The sequence below is a fragment of the Sus scrofa genome, chromosome 16 (assembly GCF_000003025.6).
Source record: "Sus scrofa isolate TJ Tabasco breed Duroc chromosome 16, Sscrofa11.1, whole genome shotgun sequence".
In the NCBI taxonomy this organism is placed as follows: Eukaryota; Metazoa; Chordata; class Mammalia; order Artiodactyla; family Suidae; genus Sus; species Sus scrofa.
The window spans coordinates 41,045,229-41,069,243 of record NC_010458.4 but is presented as its reverse complement, the minus strand read 5'-3'; the positions used below and the strand labels follow the sequence as shown (position 1 = coordinate 41,069,243).

At 36.6% G+C, this 24,015-nt stretch overlaps 1 protein-coding gene across 5 annotated transcripts in view; it reads right to left on the bottom strand.

The window, feature by feature from the left end:
- KIF2A (kinesin family member 2A) overlaps positions 1–24,015 on the bottom strand; it is an 84,443-nt gene that overhangs the window by 31,879 nt on the left and 28,549 nt on the right. For 3 of the 5 annotated variants that reach the window (XM_021076562.1, NM_001244211.1, XM_021076564.1), the window contains 4 exon segments: positions 5,486–5,580; positions 5,059–5,178; positions 1,733–1,787; positions 624–689 (listed from right to left, as the gene is read on the bottom strand). In XM_021076562.1, the coding sequence (XP_020932221.1) occupies positions 624–689; positions 1,733–1,787; positions 5,059–5,178; positions 5,486–5,580 (336 nt within the window). 5 annotated transcript variants of the gene reach the window in all.

Here is a 24,015-nt window from a genome sequence, read left to right as displayed (position 1 = left end):
GAAAAAGATGAGCTGTAAAAGTATAGTTTCCTTTTAGAGTACTGTGCACTTACATACAAAAATTTTGTCATTTTACCACATACACCAAAAAAAGGTACACAGTGACAAAACATGCCTATAACAATATGTGAATTTTACTTATGAGCTGCTTTAACAAAAGTAGGAAAAGGACAATATACAAATAAGAGTCAAGAAAAATGACTCTAACATACTGATACATGCCATCTCTTGGTTTAGAATCAAAGATCTCTGAATGGGAGATCAAGAAGCAAAGTAATTTTTTTCTATACCATCTATTCAAATTATCATCTGGCCAGAATTTTAAAATCTAAGCAACTGAAACATTGTCAAGAGTTTTTTATTTATAATTTTTTCTCCAAAATATACATTTAAAAACCCAATCAACAGAGACTAAACTAACAAGTAAAAAATTTTTTTCCCACAATTTAAAATCTGTAATCAAGTCTGTAATTAGACTGATTACTATTTGGGGACTTATAAGTTTGACCAAGAGAGAATACATGTATGCCTAAAATGACTGAATCCTTGATACATGATTTACATACAAGGGGGTCCAAATTCCTTTTTTGCAGCTTGAACTGGAGATATATCTGAAACACTACCATTCTGTTGTGCAGAGGAAGACTGTTCAGGAAGCTGACTAGGCCGTGCACGTGCAGAACCAACCACTGTAAATGAAACAAATTTTAAAATTTAGAACAGAAAATTAGTAAAGGTGAACCTTATTAAAAGGAAAAGAGATATCTCAAAAGAACTGATACTTAAAAACTGCATTAGCAAACTACCAGGTTCTCTACTCATGTGTATATAAACAAAATATGTAATAATTGTTCAATACACTGAAATGCTAAGAGGTTTTCAATCATTTAAAAAATATAAGTGTACAAAATACAGATTTTATATGCATTCTCATTTTGAAAAACTTACAGAATTCTGAAATACAGAAAGTTAAAAACTTGAAAGTCCCTCAATGCTCCTTGTATTCTAAATCCCACTCTTTGCTCCTTAGATACATAAACCCTCAATAGACAATGTCCTACTGTGGATGTTAAAAAAGTGAAAAAAGGAATATTAACTATATCACATTTTACTAAGAAATATAAATTTTCACAAGGCTCAAAGAATAGTGCTGTAAGTGCAGGACTTTCCCTCTACCTCCAATCTCACTACTAATACCTACACCTGTCCCGCTTCACCATCCATCCATACAGGGAAGCATCACTAACAGAATGGACCATTCTCAACAGCTAAATATTAGAAAAGAAATTAACTGTGGTTTCCATCACCTAGCTGAAAAATACAAGAGACATGCAATTAATGTTCAACCTGTCTTTAGCAGATTTTACAAAGTTACCCATGACCCTTTTTGCAAGTCTGTTACCCAGAAAATCTTGGAAAATGTCATGATAATTAAATTTACACTTGTGAAAACTAACTCCCTAATCCTTTCTTTCTCATAATACTCTCCTCAAATTTGAAAAATCATTGGGTAAATAAGATGAATCAAAACTGTGTCATAAGTTTCACATTCACTACAATTATAAAACATTTTTTTTTATATCACTGACACTGTGTTTGGAAATTAAGAAGATACCAATCTTAAAATTAGCCACATAAAGTGTAAATGAACAGGTACATCAAAGGTAATGTTTACTTTTGATTTACCTGGTAAGGGCCATAGGCAAAAATGAGTAAGTAAATTTTTACTCACCTCTATTATCTCTTGGAGGAGGATCATTCTTAACAGAAGCCACAGTCCGTCGATTCTATAAAAGAGAAAATGTTCATTTTACTTTTTCTCTACTCCTCATATACATGTCTATCACAGTAATTTCATTTAACTAAACAAAAGCAGACATACAACAATATAAAACTAAATGGAGAAAAACTAAAATTATCTTCTAATGAATTACTCCTAATGGTTATCAATATTCAAGTTTCTTTTATGAGTATCCTGCCACTGCTCAAAAACATTCAGGAATAAAGGACAAGAGTACCCTGGTGGCTCAACGAATTAAGGATCTGGCATTATTACTGTATGGTATGGATTTGCTCTCTGGCCCAAAGAACTTCCACATGTCCCAAACAAGAGTCAGGTACTGCTCTAAAGATTCCATATGTATTAATTAATTTAATCTTCATAACAACTCTATGAGGTCATTATTATGATTTTTTTTTCACATTTCTATTTAACAGCTTAACGGTTACTGGTAACAGGATTCACTAGCCCAGTGGTATGGCAGACCCTCTGATCAAACCAGAAAGGAACAAAAGGATGCAGAGGAAGAATTAATGATCTCAAATGGTATTTAATAAGTCCCTACCATTCTACTAGCTGCTTTCATATATTATTTAATTTTTTTGTTGTTGCACCCACGGCATGCAGAGGTTCACAGGCCAAGGACTGAACCCAAGACCCAAGTCACAGCAATGACAATACCAGCTCCTTAACCTACTAAACCACCAGGGAACTCTGAGGTCATTATTATTGCTATTCTGGTTTCAAAGATGAGGGAATCGAAGTAAAGAGAGATTAGGTAATTTCACTAAAGTACGTGTTTTTAACCATCATGCTATCCTGCCAAAATCATGTAATACACTTCATCTTTGAATACTGGGGTAATTAATAAAATACCAGTTTTAGACAATTTACAGCCCCCCTTTAAAGTGAAACATCAGGGAGTTCCTGTCGTGGCGCAGTGGTTAACGAATCCGACTAAGAACCATGAGGTTGTGGGTTCGGTCCCTGCCCTTGCTCAGTGGGTTAACGATCCAGCGTTGCCGTGAGCTGTGGTGTAGGTCGCAGACGCGGCTTGAATCCCGCGTTGCTGTGGCTCTGGCGTAGGCCGGTGGCTACAGCTCCGATTCGACCCCTAGCCTGGGAACCTCCATATGCCGTGGGAGCGGCCCAAGAAATGGCAAAAAGACAAACAAACAAACAAAAAAAAACCCAAAAAACAAACAAACAAAAAAAAAGTGAAACATCAAAATACTATAAAATGCACAGTGACGGTTCTACTAAAAGGTTTCATTAGACTTTCAAAGATTTCCAACACTGAATAGTTAAGGGCAGAAGTTTTTGGTCCTATTATTTATTTATTAAGACTTCATTCACCTAAAAAAAGATATCAAATGGCTCTCAATGCTAACTACACTTCAAATCACACGGGTACTATTAAAAGGATATTGATGCTAGGGCCATCCTTCAGATAAAATAAAACAACCTCTGGGAGTGGGCCTGGGAATAAGTATTCTAAAAAAGTTTCCAGATGATATTAATGCACAGCAAAGGTTGCTAATGATACACCAAGAAGTATAAACTATGATGGTCCTTCAAGGTTGTGAAGCCAAATATGAAAAACTGAACATTTATAAGGGGTAACTAATGACCTCTAAGCAGTAACTCTTAACAGGATGAAATTATAGGAATAGAAACTCTGTCTTAGGTTCACATGCATGGTTTGAACAACAGAATGTTTTGTTGATATTGCTGAGTTTCTATATTATATTTGGATGTTTATTTACATCTTCCCTGCAAGATAGCAAGTTCCTTTAGTGCTAAAGTCATATCATCTTAATCTTTGTAGAGATAAAACTAACAATGTAGAATAATTTTTTTTCTTTTTTAGCCTCCCCCATGGCATACAGAGTTCCCCAGCCACAGACTGAATCCGAGCTGGAACTGAGACCTAGCCCACAGCTTCAGCAATGCTGGATCCTTAACCTGCTATGCCCACTACGGCAGGGATCAAAATGGCACCTCCACAAAGATAAGCCAGATCATTAACCCACTGTGCCACAGCAACAACTCCAACAATGTAAAAGAATTTTTGAACACAAAGCAACGAATTGCAGATTTAACAACTTTCAGGGACTACCTGATTTTAAAAGTTGTATTTTGATACAAAGTTTTAACATTGAGACATTTCTATAGAAAGGAATAGGAATTATCTTTTAAAATAATAAAAGTAACATGTCTTTTATTTTTGTTAAGATAAAACTATTAGGGAGGATATACCATGGTTTTAAAATTTACCGTCACAAGTTAACAGAGAAATAGTTAAACTACAATCTGTTATTTTCCATTTTCCTTTAATAAACATAAACAGCAGAATTACTATTTCAGAATACTGAAATGAGAATTTATTATGAATAATAAACTCACTTCTTCCTTATCGAAGTCATATATGTTCACTCAGCAAATACTAACAAGCAGTTTTGAACCATATCTCCTAAGAAACTATTATTAGTCTTAGGAAAAATCCTAATCAGGCATGGATTTTATAGGATCTTACCTAATGACTGTTGTAACTCTGAATTAGACAACTTTCAATCTTTGAAAGTTTGTCTTTGTATACATGCATGTAAAGGCAAGAAAGAATTAATAAGTATTTTTTCCTTCTTTTTAGGGCTGCACCTTCTGCACATGGAGGTTCTCAGGCTAGGGGTACAGTTGGAGCTGCAGCAGCCAGCCTGCACCACAGCCACAGTAGCATGGGATCCAAACCACGTCTACGACCTACTCCAAAGCTCGGAGCAATGCTGGATACTTAATCCACTGAGCAAGGTCAGGGATCAAATACTCATCCTCATGGATACTAGCCCAGTTCATTACTGCTGAGCCACAATGGGAACTCCTCAATAAGGTTTATTAACTAGTAGTTCTCATTGCAGTTCAGCAGGTCAAGGACCTGATGTTCTCTCTGTGAGGTTTCAGGTTCAATCCTTGGCCTCAGGGTTTAAGTATCCTCAGGATTAAGGATCTGGCATTGCCGCACACTATGGTGCAGACTGCAGATGCAACTCAGATCCTGTGTTGCTGTGACTGTGGTGGACGTCCCAGGTGCACCCCAATTCGACCCCTGGCCTGGGAACCTCCATATGCTGTAGGTATGGCTGTAAAAAGAAAAAAATAATAATAATTAAAAAGCAAGCTAATACTTACACTCTTCTCAGCCCCATTTCAAACTAGAATATACATGCATATACATGCACACACCACACACACACACCCTGCTCTGAATTTGCACCACTAACCTTTACAATTTTGTTTACTTTAGCTGAGGATGTTGGAGGTGGGGGTGTCTCTGGACTGGGCTCAATTTCTTCATCTGGTACAAGGTCAGGGTTAAGTGAAAAGATACTCTCCAGGTCAATCTGTTTTTAAAAAAATGCACACAATATTTTATATATGAGTGTATGTGACCAACTCACCTTTCTGTTTTCAAATAAATTTACATAGAAAGAATAAATGTTTAACAAGGTAGCACTTTGTGGTCTTGATTACATGACCAATCACATAAGATATACAGGAGAATCTACCTTTGAGTGAAATTTTTTAGTCACTTGAGGAATGTCAAGGAATACATGGATTATATTAAAATTCTATAGTTTTCTGTTTTGTCTCATATTCAAAAATCTTTAATTGTAAGACTAGAAATAAAATTTAACCCAGTTATCATACCTCTTTGCCTTTTGTATCTCCATTTTCTATCCATTCAACAGTTACACTTTCATTATCTTCATTTAAAGATGTTACCATTGCTTGATGTATTCGGCCTAAGGGGGAATAAAATATATACTTTTAAAATGCCATGAATTATGGCATTCCTAAATATTGTCAAAAACAAATTTATAATTTACAAACTTAAAAGACTATGACATTATTTTCCTTACAAGGGATTTCTACAGATTCTCAGGATTAGGGAATGAACTTTGTCTATGGGACCATGAATCAAATCTTGCAGCTTGTCAAGACCAAGAACTCAAGAAAGTGGATTAGACTGAAAGTTTTCAAAACACATGATAAATGGTTACAGTGGCATGGAATATCTGAAATTTTATACTGTTAAAAGAGTTCTAATTGTTAGAAAGTATTCTTACTATGGATCTTATCTGTTAGTGACTATAGATCTAAAATAATTATTTTACATTTTTATATAACATTCCATGTTTATCACAAGTTATTTAATGCCTTCTTTTTGGCTATGCCCACAGCATGCATAAGTTCCCAGTCCAGGGATAGAACCCAAGCAACAGCAGTGACAATGCTGAATACCTAAGCACCACCAGGGTACTCCTAATACCTACTGATAGGTGTATTTTTTTTTTTACACTATTACAAACTATTATTACACATTTGTTATCACGTACTTGTCATCACACAGATCAACAGATGCATACACACGAGTATAAGTACTCTGTACATTTGTATATATATTTTTAAAACTAATTTCATCTGTTTTCATCTTACTCACAGATATGATTATTAGTCAAGTAAAGAGAGAAACTGTGTTATATATCTGCTTATTCAACATTATCTAATAAGATGCTGAACATATGGAATTTTCTTATATATTTCCTAAATGACATCCTTGAGGCATCTATAATTTATCTTAGAATAATTCACAGTTCTTTAATTATCTTTAAAAAGCCCAGATATAGAGTATATAAAACAAAAAATGTTACTATAATAACAAGGTATACAGTATCATTAAAGAAAATATGAATACTAATAATTTTAAGTATTATTTATATATGGAATTACTAATATCTTTTCTATATGGGCTTATATAAAAATTTGAAACAAAGTCTTTGTTAAAAGTTCAAATACCAATGATTTAAGTATGTACTCTCAAGTGATATATTGGTGCTTTTTTTTTTCCCCCTGTCTTTTTGCCTTTTCTAGGGCTGCTTCCCACAGCATATGGAGGTTCCCAGGCTAGGGGTCGAATCGGAGCTGTAGCCACCAGCCTACACCACAGCCACAGCAATGCAGGATCTGAGCCACATCTGCAACCTACACCACAGCTCACGGCAACGCCTGATCCTTAACCCACTCAGCAAGGCCAGGGATCAAACCCACAACCTCATGGTTCCTAGTGGGATTCATTAACCACTGTGCCACGACCGGAACTCCTATTGGTGCTTTTTTTAACATCACTAAAATATATACTGGCAATCTTTCCGTGACAGCTTTATAGACTGACCTATTAATTTTAATAACTGCATAACATTCCATAAAAGGAATGCATCACAATTTATTCCTTCACTAAGAATAATTTAAATTGTTCCTGTTTGCCATTAAAAGATGTTGCACTGGGTGTCTGTGCAGACCAGGTCAAGGAAATTAAAATTTTGATAGACCTCTGAAAAATCGCTTTCCATTTATATTCCAAACAAATGCATCTATTCCTCATCAACACCAAGAGTAATCAATGGAATTTTTTTTTTAACCAATATTGTAGGCCAGGTGTTTCTTTAACCTATTACTTTCTAAGTACATACATGTCAGAGACTGGCTCATTTAACATAACAAACATAGCTATGCAATAACTATGGAGTAGACACCTCCCTTCTTCTTCTTCTTCTTTTTTTTTTTGATTTTTAGGACCGCACCCACAGCATATGGAGGTTCCCGGGCTAGGGGTCTATCTACAACTGCCAGCCTACACCACAGCCACGGCCACGCAGGATCCAAGCCGTGTCTTCTACACCATGGCTCATGGCAATGCCAGATCCTTAACCAACTTAGCGAGGCCAGGGATGGAACCCATAACCTCATAGTTACTAGTCGGATACATTTCTGCTGCACCACAACAGGAACTTCTACCTCCTTTGTTAAAATGAAAAAACTGAAGTTCATGGTTTCATAGCTAACAACTAGCATGGATGTGAACCTCAGTCTGATGTAAAAAGCACTTGCTTTTATCACTATGCTTCTCTACACTCCTAAATTAAGCTAATGAGGAAGAAAGCCCATGTGGCTTAAATTCCAAATAGCTCTGTAACAATTTATAATGTGTAGTACAGATTTTCAACCCTCATTGTACACCAGAAACTCCCAGTGGTTTTTACAAAATAAAATGATGACGCTGAGTTTTATCCCCAGATAATATGTCATGTCTTAACAATTCCACTGATGCTTTGGTCATGGATTATTGCATTTCCCAACTACTTTCTGCTTCTACCCTATCTGACCTATTGCCTATTCTCCACAGAAAAGCCTAAACGTTCCTAGTGAAAACTAAATGAGATTACTCCTTTACTCTAAAACTTCCAGTGGCTCCCTATCTTGCACAGAGTAAAAATCAGTCTTTTTAATGACCTTTAACAAAGCCCTACATGATCTGCCCCCTCAATACCACTCTGATACCATTCATCCCTGACAATGGCAATTCTCCATTTTCTCGACTAATTTCTATCACACTCAATACTCCACCCCCCCAAAAAAAAGTTCTAAATGGGTCAAAGACCGAATGTGAAACACAAATGTAAAAGCAACTGAGTAAACAGTGGTGTCATTTACTCAGGTAAATGGACATCAGAGGAGAGGCAAGTGTTGGGGATGGAGGGAAACAATAAGCTGGAAAATACTGGGAGAATTTAAGGGAGAGGCTTAAAAAAAGGAAATTAGATAATGCTCGCTGAAATTTGATTTGTACTAGTTATTAGGTAAATAACTAGTACAAATAGTACATGTCAGTTGGGTCCTCTGGGAAGCAGAGGTTGAGACAGTTATGAGGACAAGAGGCTTACTGTGAAAAGATAAAAGGAGGAGGAAACAGGACTGTGGTGGAAAATTTTCAGACCATGATGCAGATTACGAAGGAAAGGGGATATAAGGCAGAGAAAATCTCAGACCTTGATGCAGATCTGACAGTCTTGGCCAACCCATCAAGGAGCTCCAGAGAAAAGACTGACCATTAGAGGAGTCTTGCTGGGCCAAACAGAAATACTCCACCAGAACTCACACCATGCTCAGTCACTGGCAGGATGTTGCCCTGGAAATTCAAGGCCTCAGCTCAAAAGCTAAGGAGCCTTGAAGATATTAACAGCTGAGGCCGTCAGCTAAATATACTTCTTGAAGCCGAAGCTTTTTTTCAAAGGGAAATCTAAGCCATGTCTTTATGACTGCCACAGGATATGAGTTCAACTGGTAATGCAGGTGAAGAGTGAACCTCAAAGAGACATGAGTTGCCCTGCTGTCCACCACCACAGTCTAAGAGGCTGCTACCATTGTTTGTATCAAGCCCCTAATTTATTATCTCCGTAACATGAGTAGTGAGGCTAGGACCCAGCAGACATCTTTCCTACCCCCCCCACCAAGGGCAGCCTCACAACTGTAATAATACCCACTAGCGGAGATAAGAAAATTATTGCTACAAAGGTTTTGGGAAAGGTGAAGTGGCTTAATATAGTACATTGATATGAATTCACCAATAGGAAATGATCCCAAAGAAGATGTATTTGAACACCAGCCTACACCATAAGAAAATATAACTTTCCAGGAGGAGAGGGACAGGCTGTAGTTAATGCTGTTGAAGAGTTTAGAGGTCTCCATGTAATTCCCAAAATAACTACCACAATAATGAAAATAGGGAAAAGCATGTGCAGGTTCCAAAAGGCAGGACCAATACTACCAATCCTACTATTGAGCATCTACCACAATATTCCAACATTCCTAAGGTGGGAGAAGTGGCTTAATGTATTGATAACTAGATGTGTGAAAAGAGGCAGACCAGTGGGACAAAATCTGCATTATATATCATGATTTCACAGGGACTTTAATCTTCAAAAACAGCCTAGACTGATGAGCAAGGAAGATAAAGAAAATCAAGGAGATAATATCAGCAGTCTTTTCAAAGCTGGTACCTTCAAAACTTCCATTACCAATGTAAACACTCAGAAAGCCTTCAGCTACAAGTTGGCAGAGTCAAAAGCAGCTGATTCACCAGTTAAGACTAAGCTCTTGAGACTTAGTAGGGCAAGACTGAGAAAATGCTGGCTTATCTCTAGTATAGTTCAGTTTACTCATCCAACAAGAAATTAAAGTGAAATTCCAGCAATAAGAAATAAAAAGACTGGAAATGAATGAACAAATAAAATCTTAAGTGTTTGCTTTTTTGCCAGTGAATCAGATAACTAGAAATATCTGAAGTTATCTATGCAACATGGGGGGGGGGATTATTACTTTTACCAAAAGATGTTGCAAAAAAATTTTCTAAGACCGAATCTTTCCCATATGCCTTTAAAGATTTTTGTTTGGAGTTCCCTGGTGGCCTAGTGGCTAAGGACTGGCCAACTTTTGTATGCCTTGGGTGCAATAAAAAAAAGTTTTTGTTTTATAATATGGTTCAGTTGAGATAATCAAATACTTTATTTTTAATTACTGTAAAAAATTACAGTTTTATTTTTTCAAAAGTCAAATGGTAATCACTTGTTAAACAAAGGTGTTAATAAAATAAAAAGAGGGACAGTCACATGAGGTTTTTCAAAGGAAAAAAATGATCATTTAGTGATAAATATGGATATCATAGGAAAATTTTGAGCCAGGATGACTGGTAAAATGATGCTACTAGATAATTTATACTAAGTCTGATTTTTGTTTTTTGTTTGTTTGACTGTTTAAGAAGTTCCCAGGCTAGGGGTTGAATCAGAACTTCAGCTGCTGGCCTATACCACAGCCAAAGTGATGCCAGATCTGAGCTGCATCGGTGACCTATGCAGCTTGTGGCAACGTTAGATCCTTTAACCCACTAAGCGAGGCCAAGGATGGAACCCACATCTTCATACTAGCTGGACACTTAACCCCTGGAGCAACAACAGGAAATCCCTAAGTCTCAGTTGTTAATAGCAATCATGCACTGTTGTTAGTAAGATAACTACAGATACAGAATTACAGCTCAGAGATTAAATCAGGATTAGAAATATCTTTCCCCAGAATCTGTGACAATATTCCCATGTGGCCCTCCAAATACCATCCCAATTCTCTGTTGAAAAAAATTCCTGTACCCTATCCTAACTCATTGTTCTCTGATTCTCCCATCAACTTTATTGTGAATTATAGCATATATACATCCATATTTTAAAAAATAATAGAGCAAACAAGTGTGTATCCACCATGAGCCAGGTTAAAAAACAATACTTTTGAAACCCCGTTATGCCTCTCTCCTTAAGTGAACCTCCCTCTCCCTCTTTTTCCTCTCTACCAGAAGTAACCAATACCCTGATATTTGAGGTTTATATTGTGTGCTGTTTCTTTATAGTTTTATCAGTTATAAATGTAACATACACAAAAATCTAAAGTTTACCTATTTTTAAATGTATATAAATAGACATTTTTAAGACTTTGTTGTTTTATGCAACACTATTCTTCTGAAATTCATTTATGTTGCTTTTCACTCATTTATATTCACTTATTTTCACTACATACGAATATGCTAAAATTTTTTTCTACTGTTGATGGATATTTCTTTTTATGTTTTTTCTGTTAGGAACAATGGTACTGTGGGCATTCTTGTACATGTGTACTGATACAAATACACAAGTATTTCTGGGATATACAATAAAAGAAGAAATAAAGAGTAAGAACATAAAATAACTTTTTGAGGTAGTGTTATGATGTTTCCTACAATGGCTGTGCCTATGAAGATTTATAATCGCACTAGCAATTACTTCACATCTCCAATAACACTTAATATTTGTCAGATTTAAAATAATCGTATCGTGGATCTAATTTTTCTGACTTAGGTTATGCCTATTTCAAGTTCACTGGCCATTTGGGCCTTTCATATGTTTGTGTTTTTATTTTTATTTTTTTCTACTTCTCTACAGAAATTATATACTCTTTGTAACAATTTTCTGTTATATGTATAACAAGTACTTTCTCCAAAGTTGTGGCTTATCTTTTCATTTTCTCTATAGTACCTTTTGATGACTTTACATTTTTAATTTTAATGTAGTCAAATATATATATATCTCAATTATGGCTTTTTTAAAATATACATATTAATTATGGCTTTTAAATGTCATAACATTCTTCCAGAGACTCAGGTCATTAAGATACTTTCCTATATTGTCCTCCAAAGTTTTACAGAGCCTTTTATATTCAAGACTGTAATCCACTGTCATTTTGATCTTTGTGTATGCTAACACAATTTCCACCACAGGAAACTGTTCCAATATCTTTTCCTGAAAAACCCTTCCATGTACCTGCAAAACCGCCTATAAGGAGCCCCCACTGTGGTGCAGGTGAGAATCCAAATGCAGTGGCTTGGGTGGCTGAAGAGGTGCAAGTTCAATCCATGGCCCAGCACAGTAGATTACAGGATCTGGTGTTGCTGCAGCTGCAGCGGAGGTCACAGCTATGGCTTGGATTCAGGAACTTCTATATGTCATGGTTGCAGGCATAATATTAAAACAAAACAAAAGCCTATTTTTCTTATCTCTGAACCAAAACTACAGTGTCTTAATTACTTTTATAGCCTTGCAATAAGTCATGTTATCTGGTAGTTATAAATCTTTCCTCCTCATTGTTCTTTAAGAGTTTCTTGGATATTTTTACCCTTTCTTGTATGTCTTTATAAATTTAAGAATCAGCTTATCAAGTTCCAAAAAATATATACAATAAAAAACCCCACCTGTTAGGATTTTGATTAGAATTGCATTGAATATTGTTTTAGATTTTTATACCACTGATTAAGAATAATACTGGCCAGCAGTTCCTCTTTCTCATACCAACCTTATTCTAGAATAGTTAGCATAAAATTAGAATTATTTGAATCTTAAGTGTTTCGTAGACACTGGTTAAAGCCATCTTGGCTTAGGGTTTTATTTGTGAGAAGATTCAATTTCTTTAATATAGGATTATTGTTGTTTTCTATTCTTGACTTTTGATAATTGCATTTTTCTAGGTGATTTATATTAAGTCTTCAAATTCTGGACATAAGGTTCATAATTGTATTGAATGCCTATGGCATCTGTAATGATAATCACTTATTTATTCCTAATTTTCAACTATTTGCCCTTGATAAATCTCACTTGAGATTTGTCAAATTTTTTTTTTTTTTTTTTTTTGCTTTTCAGGGCCACACTCGGAGCATATGGAGGTTCCCAGGCTAGGGGTCCAATTGGAGCTACAACTGGCGGCCTACGCTACAGCCACAGCAACCGAGGATCTGAGCTGTGCCTGTGACCTACACCACAGCTCAAAGCAACGCCAGATCCTTAACCCACTGAGCAAGGCCAGGGATCGAACCCGCAACTTCATGGTTCCTAGTCAGATTCATTCTTGCTGTGCCACAGTGGGAACTCCCAAGAGATTTGTCTTTTCCAAGAACAATGCCTGGTTTTGTTGATCCCTTTTACTTTGTTATTAATACTTAATTACTGCTCCTAGTCATTATTATTTCTTTCTTTCAACTTACTTTGGGCATATCGTGTTAATTCGTTTTCTTAAATTCTTAAGGTAGATGCTTAGCTCATTCATCTTTATCCTTTCTTTTTTCCTTAAAAGCAATTAGAGCTACACATTTCTCTTCAAGAACAGCTTTAGCAGCATCTTAAACATTTTCACATTCAGTATTTTTGTTATTGTTCAGTTCAAACTATTTTCTATTTTAATAGGAAACCTTGGTCCTACATATCCCTTTAATGATTTCTGAAGGTGAGACACATCACCAATCAGAACAGATAAAGCCACAAATAAGTGGATTTATCCAGTGCACAGTGGCAAAGTATCACTTCTGCATTCCTACCTTAATTACACTGGACTGTGTCCCTTTCAGGAAAACTTCCTATAAACAAGCTGTGGGGACAAATCAACAGGAATTTTTTTTATCAATGTCTTTAAAGAAGAGCCACAAAAACCTTTGCCTTCAAACAGTGAATCTAACTCTGATTCTTTTTTTTTTTCATCCTTTAGGAGTCAAACTTCTGTTGTGCTTGTCTGCTCAGCCCCACCCATCCACTAGTATTTCTGAAGCCATTTCTGCTCCATGGTGATATCTTGTTCTTGAGCTCCACTATGCCTTTTTTTCTTGGCTGCATTTGTGGAATATGAAAATTCCCGGGGCTAGGCATCAAACTGGAACCACAGATGCAACCTACACCATAGCTGCAGCAATAATGGATATTTATATTCAACCCACTGCGCAAAGCAGGGGGTGCAACCTGCCATGGCAGATCCTTGACCTACTGTGCCACAGGAGGAACTCCTCAGTTATGCCCTTTTAAAGGTTTTCTCTTATATATCTGGAGCAGATGGATGCCAATACATAAACTTTATTGTACTATTTTGATGAAAAGTGTCAATCCATTTTTAAGTTATACATTATATTCATAGAAAATGGGACTCAGATTTGAAAACTGTTAAGTTCACACTATTACATAATTATTAGTTCCAAAACTATGATTTTGTTAAAACTTAAAAATCTAGCAACAGATTTAAAAGATTTCAGCTTGACTTAAACCTACTTGTAAAGATAAAGATATCTGCTGAGGGTGAAGCATAAAAGTAGTTGCAGAGTTTTGGGAAGTATAAGGAAATCCTGTACAAGTTTCCCCAAGAAACCAAGTTTCTTGGTTTTTAATACCCAAGCTTCATAAAAGTTATTTCTCAAGCGGATTCAAAGAAATGGAAAGATATTCCATGCTCCTGGATTGGAAGAAATGATATCGTTAAAATACTATCCAAAGCAAACTCTAGATTTAATGCAATCCCTATCAAATTACACATGACATTTTCCATAGAACTAGAACAATGCAAAAATTTGTATGGAACCATAAAAGACCCAGAATTGCCAAAGCAATCCTGGAGGAGAAAAAAAACAAGCAGGATGCATAACTCTCCCAGACTTCAGACAATATTATAAAGCTACAGTAATCAAGACAGTGTGGTACTAGTACCAAAACAAACATACAGACCTATGGAATAGAACAGAGAACCCAGAAGTAATCCCAGACAGCTGTGGTCAATTAATCTTCAACAAAGGAGGCAAGAATATAAAATTGGAAAAAGACAGTCTCTTCAGCAAGTGGTGCTGGGAAAACTGGACAGCTCCATGTAAATCAATGAAACTGGAACACATCCTCACACCATACACAAAAATAAACTCAAGACACCATCGAACTCCTAGAAAAGAACACAGGCAAAATTCTCTGACACAAACCACACAAATGTTTTCTTAGGATAGTTTCCTAAAACAATAGAAATAAAAACAAAAATAAACCAATGGGACCTTTTACACAGCAAAGGAAACCATTAAAAAAAAAAAAAAACAGAAAAAGCCTATGGAATGGGAGAAAAAAAAAACTGCAAACAATGCAACCAACAAGGGCTTAATCTCCAAAATATACAAAGAACTCATACAACTCAACAACAACAAAAACCAAACAACCCAATTGAAAAATGGCAGAAGACCTAAACAGACATTTCTCCAAAGAAAACATACAGACTGGCCAGCAGGCACACAAAAAATGCTTGACATCACTATTACAGAAATGCAAATCAAAGCTACAATGAGTTACCACCTCATCCCAGTGTGAATGACCATTATTAACAAGTCAACAAATAACAAACGCTGGAGAGAATGTGGAGAAAAAGGAACCCTCCTTCACTATTGGTGGGCATGTAAATTGGTACAACCACTACGAAAACAGTATGAAGGTTTCTCAAAAAACTAAAAATAAAACTATGAGCAATCCCACTCCTGGGCATGTATCTGGACAAAAGTTTCATAGAAAAAGATACATGCATCTCTATGTTCACTGCAGCACTATTCACAATAGTTAAGACATGGAAACAACCTAAATGTCCACTGACAGACGACTGGATAAAGAAAATGTGGTATGGGGGAATTCCCGTCAAGGTTCAGAATTAGCAAACCCGACTAGCATCCACGAGGACACAGGTTTGATCCCTGGCCTCGCTCAGCGGGTTAAAGATCTGGTGTTGCTGTGAGCTGTGGTGTGGGTCACAGACACAGCTCAGATCCTGTGTTGCTGTGGCTGTCATGTTAGGATGGTGGCTACAGCTCCGAATGGACCCCCAGCCTAGGAACCTCCATATGCCACAAGTGCAGCCCTACAAAGACCAAATTAAAAAAAAAAGTATGTTATGTATACACAATAGAATACTACTCAGCCATAAAAAAGAACAAAATAATGCCATTTGAAGCAACGTGGATGGTTTAGAGATTCTCAAATGTGAAATAAGTCAGAGAAAGACTAATACCATATGATATCACTTATATGTGGAATCTAAAATATGACACAAATATACCCACAGAACAGAAACAGACTCACAGACATAGAGAAAAGACTTATGGTTGCCTGAGGGGAGCTGGGGAGAGTAGGATGGACTGGGAGTTTGGGGTTAGTAGATGTGAACTATTACATTTAGAATGGACAAGCAACTGAGGTCCTGCTGTATAGCAAAGGGATCTATACCCAAACACTTGTGACAGAACATGATAGAAGGTAATATGAGAAAAAGAATATAACTGGGTCACTTTGCTACCTAACAGAAACTGACAGAACATTGTAAATCAACTATACCAAAAATTTTTTTAAAAATAAAAGTTATTTCTCAATGTAAGGTATTTTGGCCAATGTTTAAATAGGAAAAGATTTATATTTGTATGTGCCCAAACTTAATTCACATTTTAAACAAGTGTGCAAAGAGAAGTTCTGAGTTACATTCCAAATAGAACTGATAGATGGTCATTACCACAAGTTAAAATGGAAGAAAATATTTTACTGCATATGAAATGGATTTGCTACCCTTATTTATTGCTTGTTAACATGATAGTATTAGTGCCAGATACATTTCTAAAACTGATTAGGGAGTTTGGATTGAAGATTAACATTGTAATTTCTTCTTATTCAAAATAAAGGCAAACAGACTCCCAGTCAGCATTTTCACACACAAGATTTTTTTTCTGGGGGGAGGGGGTCTTTTCTAGGGCCATACCCCAGGCATACGGAGGTTCCCAGGATAGGGGTCTAATCAGAGCTGTGGCCGCCAGCCTACGCCAGAGTCACAGCAACCTGGGATCTGAGCCTTGTCTGCAACCTGCACCACAGTTCACGACAACACCAGATCCTTAACCCACTGAGTGAGTCCAGGGATCGAACCTGCAACCTCATGGTTCCTAGTAGGATTTGCTAAACCATTGAGCCACGATGGGAACTCCCAACATCTGATTTTTAGAAGCAGATTCCCCACCTTAGTGGGAGATGATGAATTGTTTAAAAACAGGTTCCTTTTGGTTTCTGCTATTGAGAACTAAGACTTTTAAATACAATTAAATCATATGAGGAGTTCCCGTCGTGGCGCAGTGGTTAACGAATCCGACTAGGAACCATGAGGTTGCGGGTTCGATCCCTAGCCTTGCTCAGTGGGTTAACGATCCGGCGTTGCCGTGAGCTGTGGCGTAGGTTGCAGACGCGGCTCGGATCCTGAGTTGCTGTGGCTCTGGCATAGGCCGGTGGCTGCAGCTCCGCTTTGACCCCTAGTCTGGGAACCTCCATATGCCGCGGGAGCGGCCCAAGAAATAGCAAAAAGACCAAAAAAACAAAAAACAAAAACAAAACAAACAAACAAAAAAATCATATGAGAACCACAATAATTATAAGGAGAAAAAACTTGGACTCTATATTTGACTATTTTTAATCTAAAAAATGACCATTTCATATGGTTAAACCTAAGAGAAATATAAGTTTTACCCCATATTTAGATGTCAGGATACCTTATAAAAATAACCTCTATTAAATCAAATAATATAAATGTTAAATATTTTGAAATCATAATCTTTATTTCAAAACCATTTATGTTTAGCTCACTTTAGGAGATATCTTTACATAATTTAAGTCTCAACTTTTGCGGTGAAATCAAAGATAAAATAGTTCAGAACTCAATTTTAATCTACTAGTAAATATTAAGACAGATTAATGAATAGAACAAACAACTGAACTCAAGCTACCTTTGCCCAGTGAACAAAAATTAAAAATAAGTGAATTCTATATTTCAGGACTTTAAATCTTTAAAATTAAGATGGTTACTTAAGATTGCTATTGGTGCTATTTAACTTGCAATAAAATCTCATATATTTATTTAGCTGTCAAAAACAAGTTTTACATGTTGACAATTGCCTTTTGGTCTTTGAAAACAGGATCCTATTATATGTTTCCTAGTTCACAGCTGAATTCACAGCAGCTGTGAAGCTAAGAAATGCCAGCAACCAATTAGGCTGGCATAGACCTTGTCTAACATATAAAGTATAATTTGGCTGCAGATGCAGAAAGCAAAGGCTAAAATAAAACATTCAAGAATCCTAATAAAATATCATTACAAGCATTTACAAGTCTGAATATTTACAATGCTAACAAATAAATGTACATTAAAAGGATACAGTGGTAGAACATAAGGACAAATATGAAAAAGCAACAATCAATTCTTCTCAGACCTACAGTGCTTTTAAAAAGGTTGCAGGTGTTTGCGACATATGTAGGATTTACAAACTCCATGCTTTTTTCTATTTCTAATTACTCTAACCAGAGTTGAGGTATACATGAGCATACTATGACACGTCTTCCTAAAAAGTAAACATTATTTGTATCAGTCCCCCTTTAAACTGTTTCTATGAAAGTTTCTTTTCATAGTTCTAAAATAGTGAGATGTAAATTAAATTTTCAAAGCTGAAATATGTGAAAATAACAACTAAAGTGGTTAGTGAAAATAAAACTTGAATTATGGCTGTTTACAATGGCAGTGTGCAAACCCTAAGAAGTTAACATTAATTTTTGTGTAACATTTGATAAATTTACAAACATTTCAAAAATCAATGCTTCATAAATATCAGCTAAAAATGTTTACAAATTTTTACACAAACTTTTGGTTTGGCTTTTTAGGGCTGCACTTGCAGCATATGGAGGTTCCGAGGCTAGGGGTCTAATTGGAGCTACAGCTGCTGGCCTAAACCACAGCTACAGCCATGCCAGATCCAAGCCCCATCTTCGACCCACATCACAGCTCATGGGAACGCTGGATCCTCAACCCTCTGAGCGAGGCCAGGGATGGAACCCATAACCTCACGGTTCCTAGTTGGATTTGTTTCCGCTGCACCACGACAGGAACTCCTACATAAACTTTAAATAAACTAGTAGACACTGGTCATTCACATGCATTTAGCAATGTAATGAAAACAAATAGAAAAATTTTATATGCCAATAAAATATACAGTTCTCTAATATATATATTCTTTTTACAAATCTAGTAACCTCCTCAGTTTTCAATCAGAATACTACTGCATAATTTGAATGGCTCTTTTTTAAAATGACTTTTTTTTTTCCTCTTTGCTTTTTAGGACCACACTTGCAGCATATGGAAGGAAGTTCCCAGAGTCAGAGGTCAAATCTGAGATGTAGCCACCGGCCTACACCATAGCCATAGCAATGCCAGATTCGAGTGTGTCTGCGACCTGCACCACAGCTCACTGCAACACCGGATCGTTAACCCACTGAGTGAGGACAAGGATGGAACCTGCGTGCTCATGGATGCTAGTCAGATTCGTTTCTGCTGTGCCATGACGGGAACTCCTTAACTGACTTTTTTAAAAATGGTGATAAAATCCAGTTTTCTCCTCTCTACAAGCAGGGACTAAGAGGAAAAGCAAGTATAAATACCCATATTAGGAAGAACAAAAAATTAAATATTACTCTGAGCTATAAAATCATACATTCAGAACAAGTGTTTGGCATAGTATTGTTTCTGGAGGGTGAGTAAAATACATATATGCTCACTCACTTCTGAGTAGTTGGTAAATAAATACCTGAAAGAAGCACTTTCTTCCAAGTCAGTTTTGTACCAGAAGAGAATCCTGATAAATTTTCTTAAAACATACTGACCTCAAAACTTTTCCACCTTTACATCATGTGATTAAACCTTAAATAGGTTTTATTATTTCTTAAATTTTGTATAAAATATTGATTCTAATAAAAAAAAAATGAGTGTATATTTAGTTATAAGAACCAGCGCCAGTGTGGAATGCAAATTTAGGTGCATCTTTCCAAGAAGTCATAGCAAAACACATTAACTTTCATTGTCTAAGAGGTTTGTTTTAAAGATGTCTTTTAAAACAGATACCAACAACAACAACAGCAACAACAACAACAACAAACAGATCCAAAATTCCTTTCTTCAATTTATTAAAAGGAACACGAAGACAGACCAAAGGGAAAAAGCTGGACTTCCCAAAATGTTGCTTTTTAAAATAGAAAGAATAGGGAGTTGGGATTGATATAGACATACCTACCATATATAGCACAGGCAAATTTACTCAATCCTGTGTAACAATCTATGTGGGAAAAGAATCTGCAAAGGATGGATATATGTATACATATAACTGATTTACTTTGCTGTATGCCTGAGGTTAATACAACCTTTTAAGTCAACTACATTCCAATAAAATTTAAAAAATAAAATAGACAACAAAGGACATCACTAAGCATTATTTAGAAAATGAAAAAGGTTAAATACACAGGAATGTGCACACATCATTTTTTGTCTTGCCGACTACCCCAAAGCAGCTTCCAATTTATTATTTATACTCTCTTGAACAGTAAATGTCAAATCTCTCCTAGATGCACTGATCAGTAAATGAAGGCCAAAAAGATCTGGTGATCTGTCAGAGATCATTGCAGCAGATCCAGGAGAAGTTAAACTCCTAAACTCTGATATCCAGGTTTTGTTAGCTAACATCATCAGTGATGAAAAGAATCCTTAATGAGGAAGACTATGTATGTGTCACACCTTCTTCAACAGCTTTGGTGGAACAAGGAGCCATTAGAGAAGAGCACAAATAATGCCTCAGCTGACACTGGCAACAGCGCTGTTGCTGTTTAGTAAATCCCTGAGGAATGTGACTTTGCCAAACATAGAGACCTTTTTGTTTTGTTTTGGTTTATTACATTTAAGATGTTACTGTTTATAATTAAATTTAAAAGTTCTATCATTTCCTTTCTTAGACTTTAAACACAAAGCTGGAATTCTGAGACAATTTTAAACACAAAGCTAGAATTTTATTTTATTTTTTTGTCTTTTTTTGCCTTTTCTAAGGCCGCTCCTATGGCATATGGAAGTTCCCAGGATAGGGGTCTAATCGGAGCTGTTGCCACCAGCCTATGCCAGAGCCACAGCAACGCCGGATCCGAGCAGCATCTGTGACCTGCACCACAGCTCACGGCAACGCCGGATCCTTAACCCACTGAGCAAGGCCAGGGATTGAACCCACAACCTCATGATTCTTAGATTTGTTAACCACTGAGCCACAATGGGAACTCCTAAAGCTGGAATTTTAAATACAAAGTTGTAATTTTGAAAAACGGGAATGGTACAGCTACGAATTTTCATGAAAAAAAAAAATACAACTTAAAAATGAGACAAACATCACTCACATTGTGAACAAACTACAAATCCTCAAATTTTCACCTCACTGTTTTGAAAAGAGATATGAAAATTCAATAATCCTCAGTTTTCTCTGGCTGACAGGAAATTTCAGATCATGTTGGGCTTTTATGGGGATGACTGAACTAAACTGCACGCAGAGTTTGGGTAAAATTATCATTTAGAAAGGCTCACTGTGCAGCTTTTTAGGAAATTTCCATCCTCATTCACCCACAAGGGTAATAAGAAAAACGTCAAAACAAAGGGGCCATGATCCCATTAAAAAGTATGAAAACACCAGTTTATTGATATAATTCTGCATACTTGGGGCTGGGGGAAGAGAGGGTTAAAAAAAGTACCCAAACCACTAGAAAATATAAAAGCTGCATTTCTAAAATCATATTATTATATGTTTAAAATTCTACCTGAACTAGTGAAAACATAAACAAACATACCATAGAAAGTATTAAAAAAATCATAATGTTTATTAACTAAAGTTTAATAACTAAATAAGTCTCAACACATTTTAAGTAAAAGGCCATTCTCCTGGGTAACAGAATATCCAAACTACATCTGCATTCATTTGTTTAACAATGAAAAACTTGTGATCTAGCACACCAGAATTTTACAAGTGTGGTATTAAATAACACTGCTGACAGTCCAAAGTTTTTTAGGACACATGCTGTTGAAGCAAGCACTAATCTAAAAGTTCTGAAGAACTGGTTTTCACAGATACCTGCTGCATATATCCAGCAATGCTATCTATTTGCTCCCTGGCTTATATTCCTATTTATTCAAAAGGGAATTCCATAGCCATACAGGTGCATTTTTCTGTCAACTTTTCTTAGTTGTATTTACATACCATCTTATCCTATGCTTAAATACATCCTAACAAGAGCTAGGGCTATTCTGGAATTTTTAAAAATGTTTTTAACAGCAGTAACCCAGGTAATGTAGATTTTTACACATGTTTATTAACAAAATTAAAACATGGAATTCCCATTGTGGCACAGTGGAAATGAATCCAACTAGTATCCATGAGGATGCAGGTTCGATCCCTGGCCTTGCTCAGTGGGACAGGGATCTGGTGTTGCATGAGCTGTGGCGTAGGTTGCAGAAGTGGCTTGGATCCCGTGTTGCTGTGGTTGTGGTATAGGCCAGGAGCTATAGCTCTGATTGGACCCCTGGCCTGGGAACTTCCATATGCTGCGAGCATGACTCTAAACAGCAAAGAAAGAAAAACAAACAAACAAACAAAAAGTACATAACACAGAAAACCGAAAAAACATAAAATGCTTGGCCACCCCTATTAGATTTCCCATACCCTCCTAACTTTCATTAGTGAATTTAAGGTCTGAACTCAAGAGAATGAGTTCAATAACTGTTTTGCAGATGTGCATATGTGAACACCAAGCAGACTGATTAACTTCAGAATCTTTCTGAAAAAACAAACATAAACAAAACAAAGCCAAAAAAAACGGAGTTCCTGTCCTGGCTCAGTGGTTAACGAATCTGACTAGGAACCATGACGTTGTGGGTTCGATCCCTGGCCTTGCTCAGTGGGTTAAGGATCCAGCATTTGCTGTAAGCTGTGGTGTAGGTGGCAGACAAGGCTCGGATCTGGCGTTGCTGTGGCTCTGGCGAAGGCCAGCGGCTACAGCTCCAATTGAATCCTTAGCCTGGGAACTTCCATCTGCCGTGAGTGTGGCACTGGAAAAAGACCAAAAAATAAAAAGACCAGGAAAAGAAAAAAAAAAAAAAACAAAAAACACCCTCTCACTGCTCAAGAGGCTAAGCAATCTGAATATTTTACTAGGAGATGAATCTTGCTGTATAATATTTAGATATAAATATAATATTGCTACTGTCTGTAGAAACAGCAATATACGCCAACAGTAGAAGAGGAAGAATATGAGAAACGCCCATTCAAGCTAAATAATAAGGATAACTATACTTAAACATTAAAATAAAACTGCCACTGAGCCTGTTGTGGCTCAGTGGCTAACGAATCTGACTCGGAACCATGAAGTTGTGGGTTTGATCCCTGGCCTCGCTCAGTGGGTTAAGGATGCACTGTGGCCGTGCACTGTGGTGTAGGTCGCAGACACGGCTTGGATCTGGTGTTGCTGTGACTGTGGCACAGGCCAGCGGCTACAGCTCCAATTAGACCCCTAGGCTGGGAACCTCCATATGCCACGGGTGCGGACTTGGAAAAAGACAAATAAATAAATAAACGAATTAATAAATAAATAATAAATAAAACTGCTACAGACATAAAAGAAATTTCAACTGAAAATGCTGAGGCTTTGTTAAACCACTAATTACTGAAAATGAATTTGGTTAATTTTATTTAAAACAGTCACACTCTTAACTACCATACAATTCCTTCATGAATTACTGTGTTGCCATGGTCTTGAACAGTAGCCTAGATTCAGAACATTTACCAACTCCTTTGCTATGGACTGTATTGTCCCCTCCCATTCATATATTCAAGCTCTAAATGCCAATGTGATGGTATTTGGAGATGGGGGTCTTTGGGAGATAATTAGGATTAGATGAGGTCCTGAGGGTCCTCATGCAGGGATTTGTGGCTTTGTAAAGAGGAATAGGGAGAGGTTGTCTCTCCATCATGTGAGGACACAGAAGATGGCTAGCTACAAGACAGGAAGACCATTCTTACAGGAATCCAATCAGCCAGCACCCTGATCTTGGTTGGATTTTCTAGCCTCCAGAAGAGTGAGAAATAAGTATCTGTTGTTTAATCCACC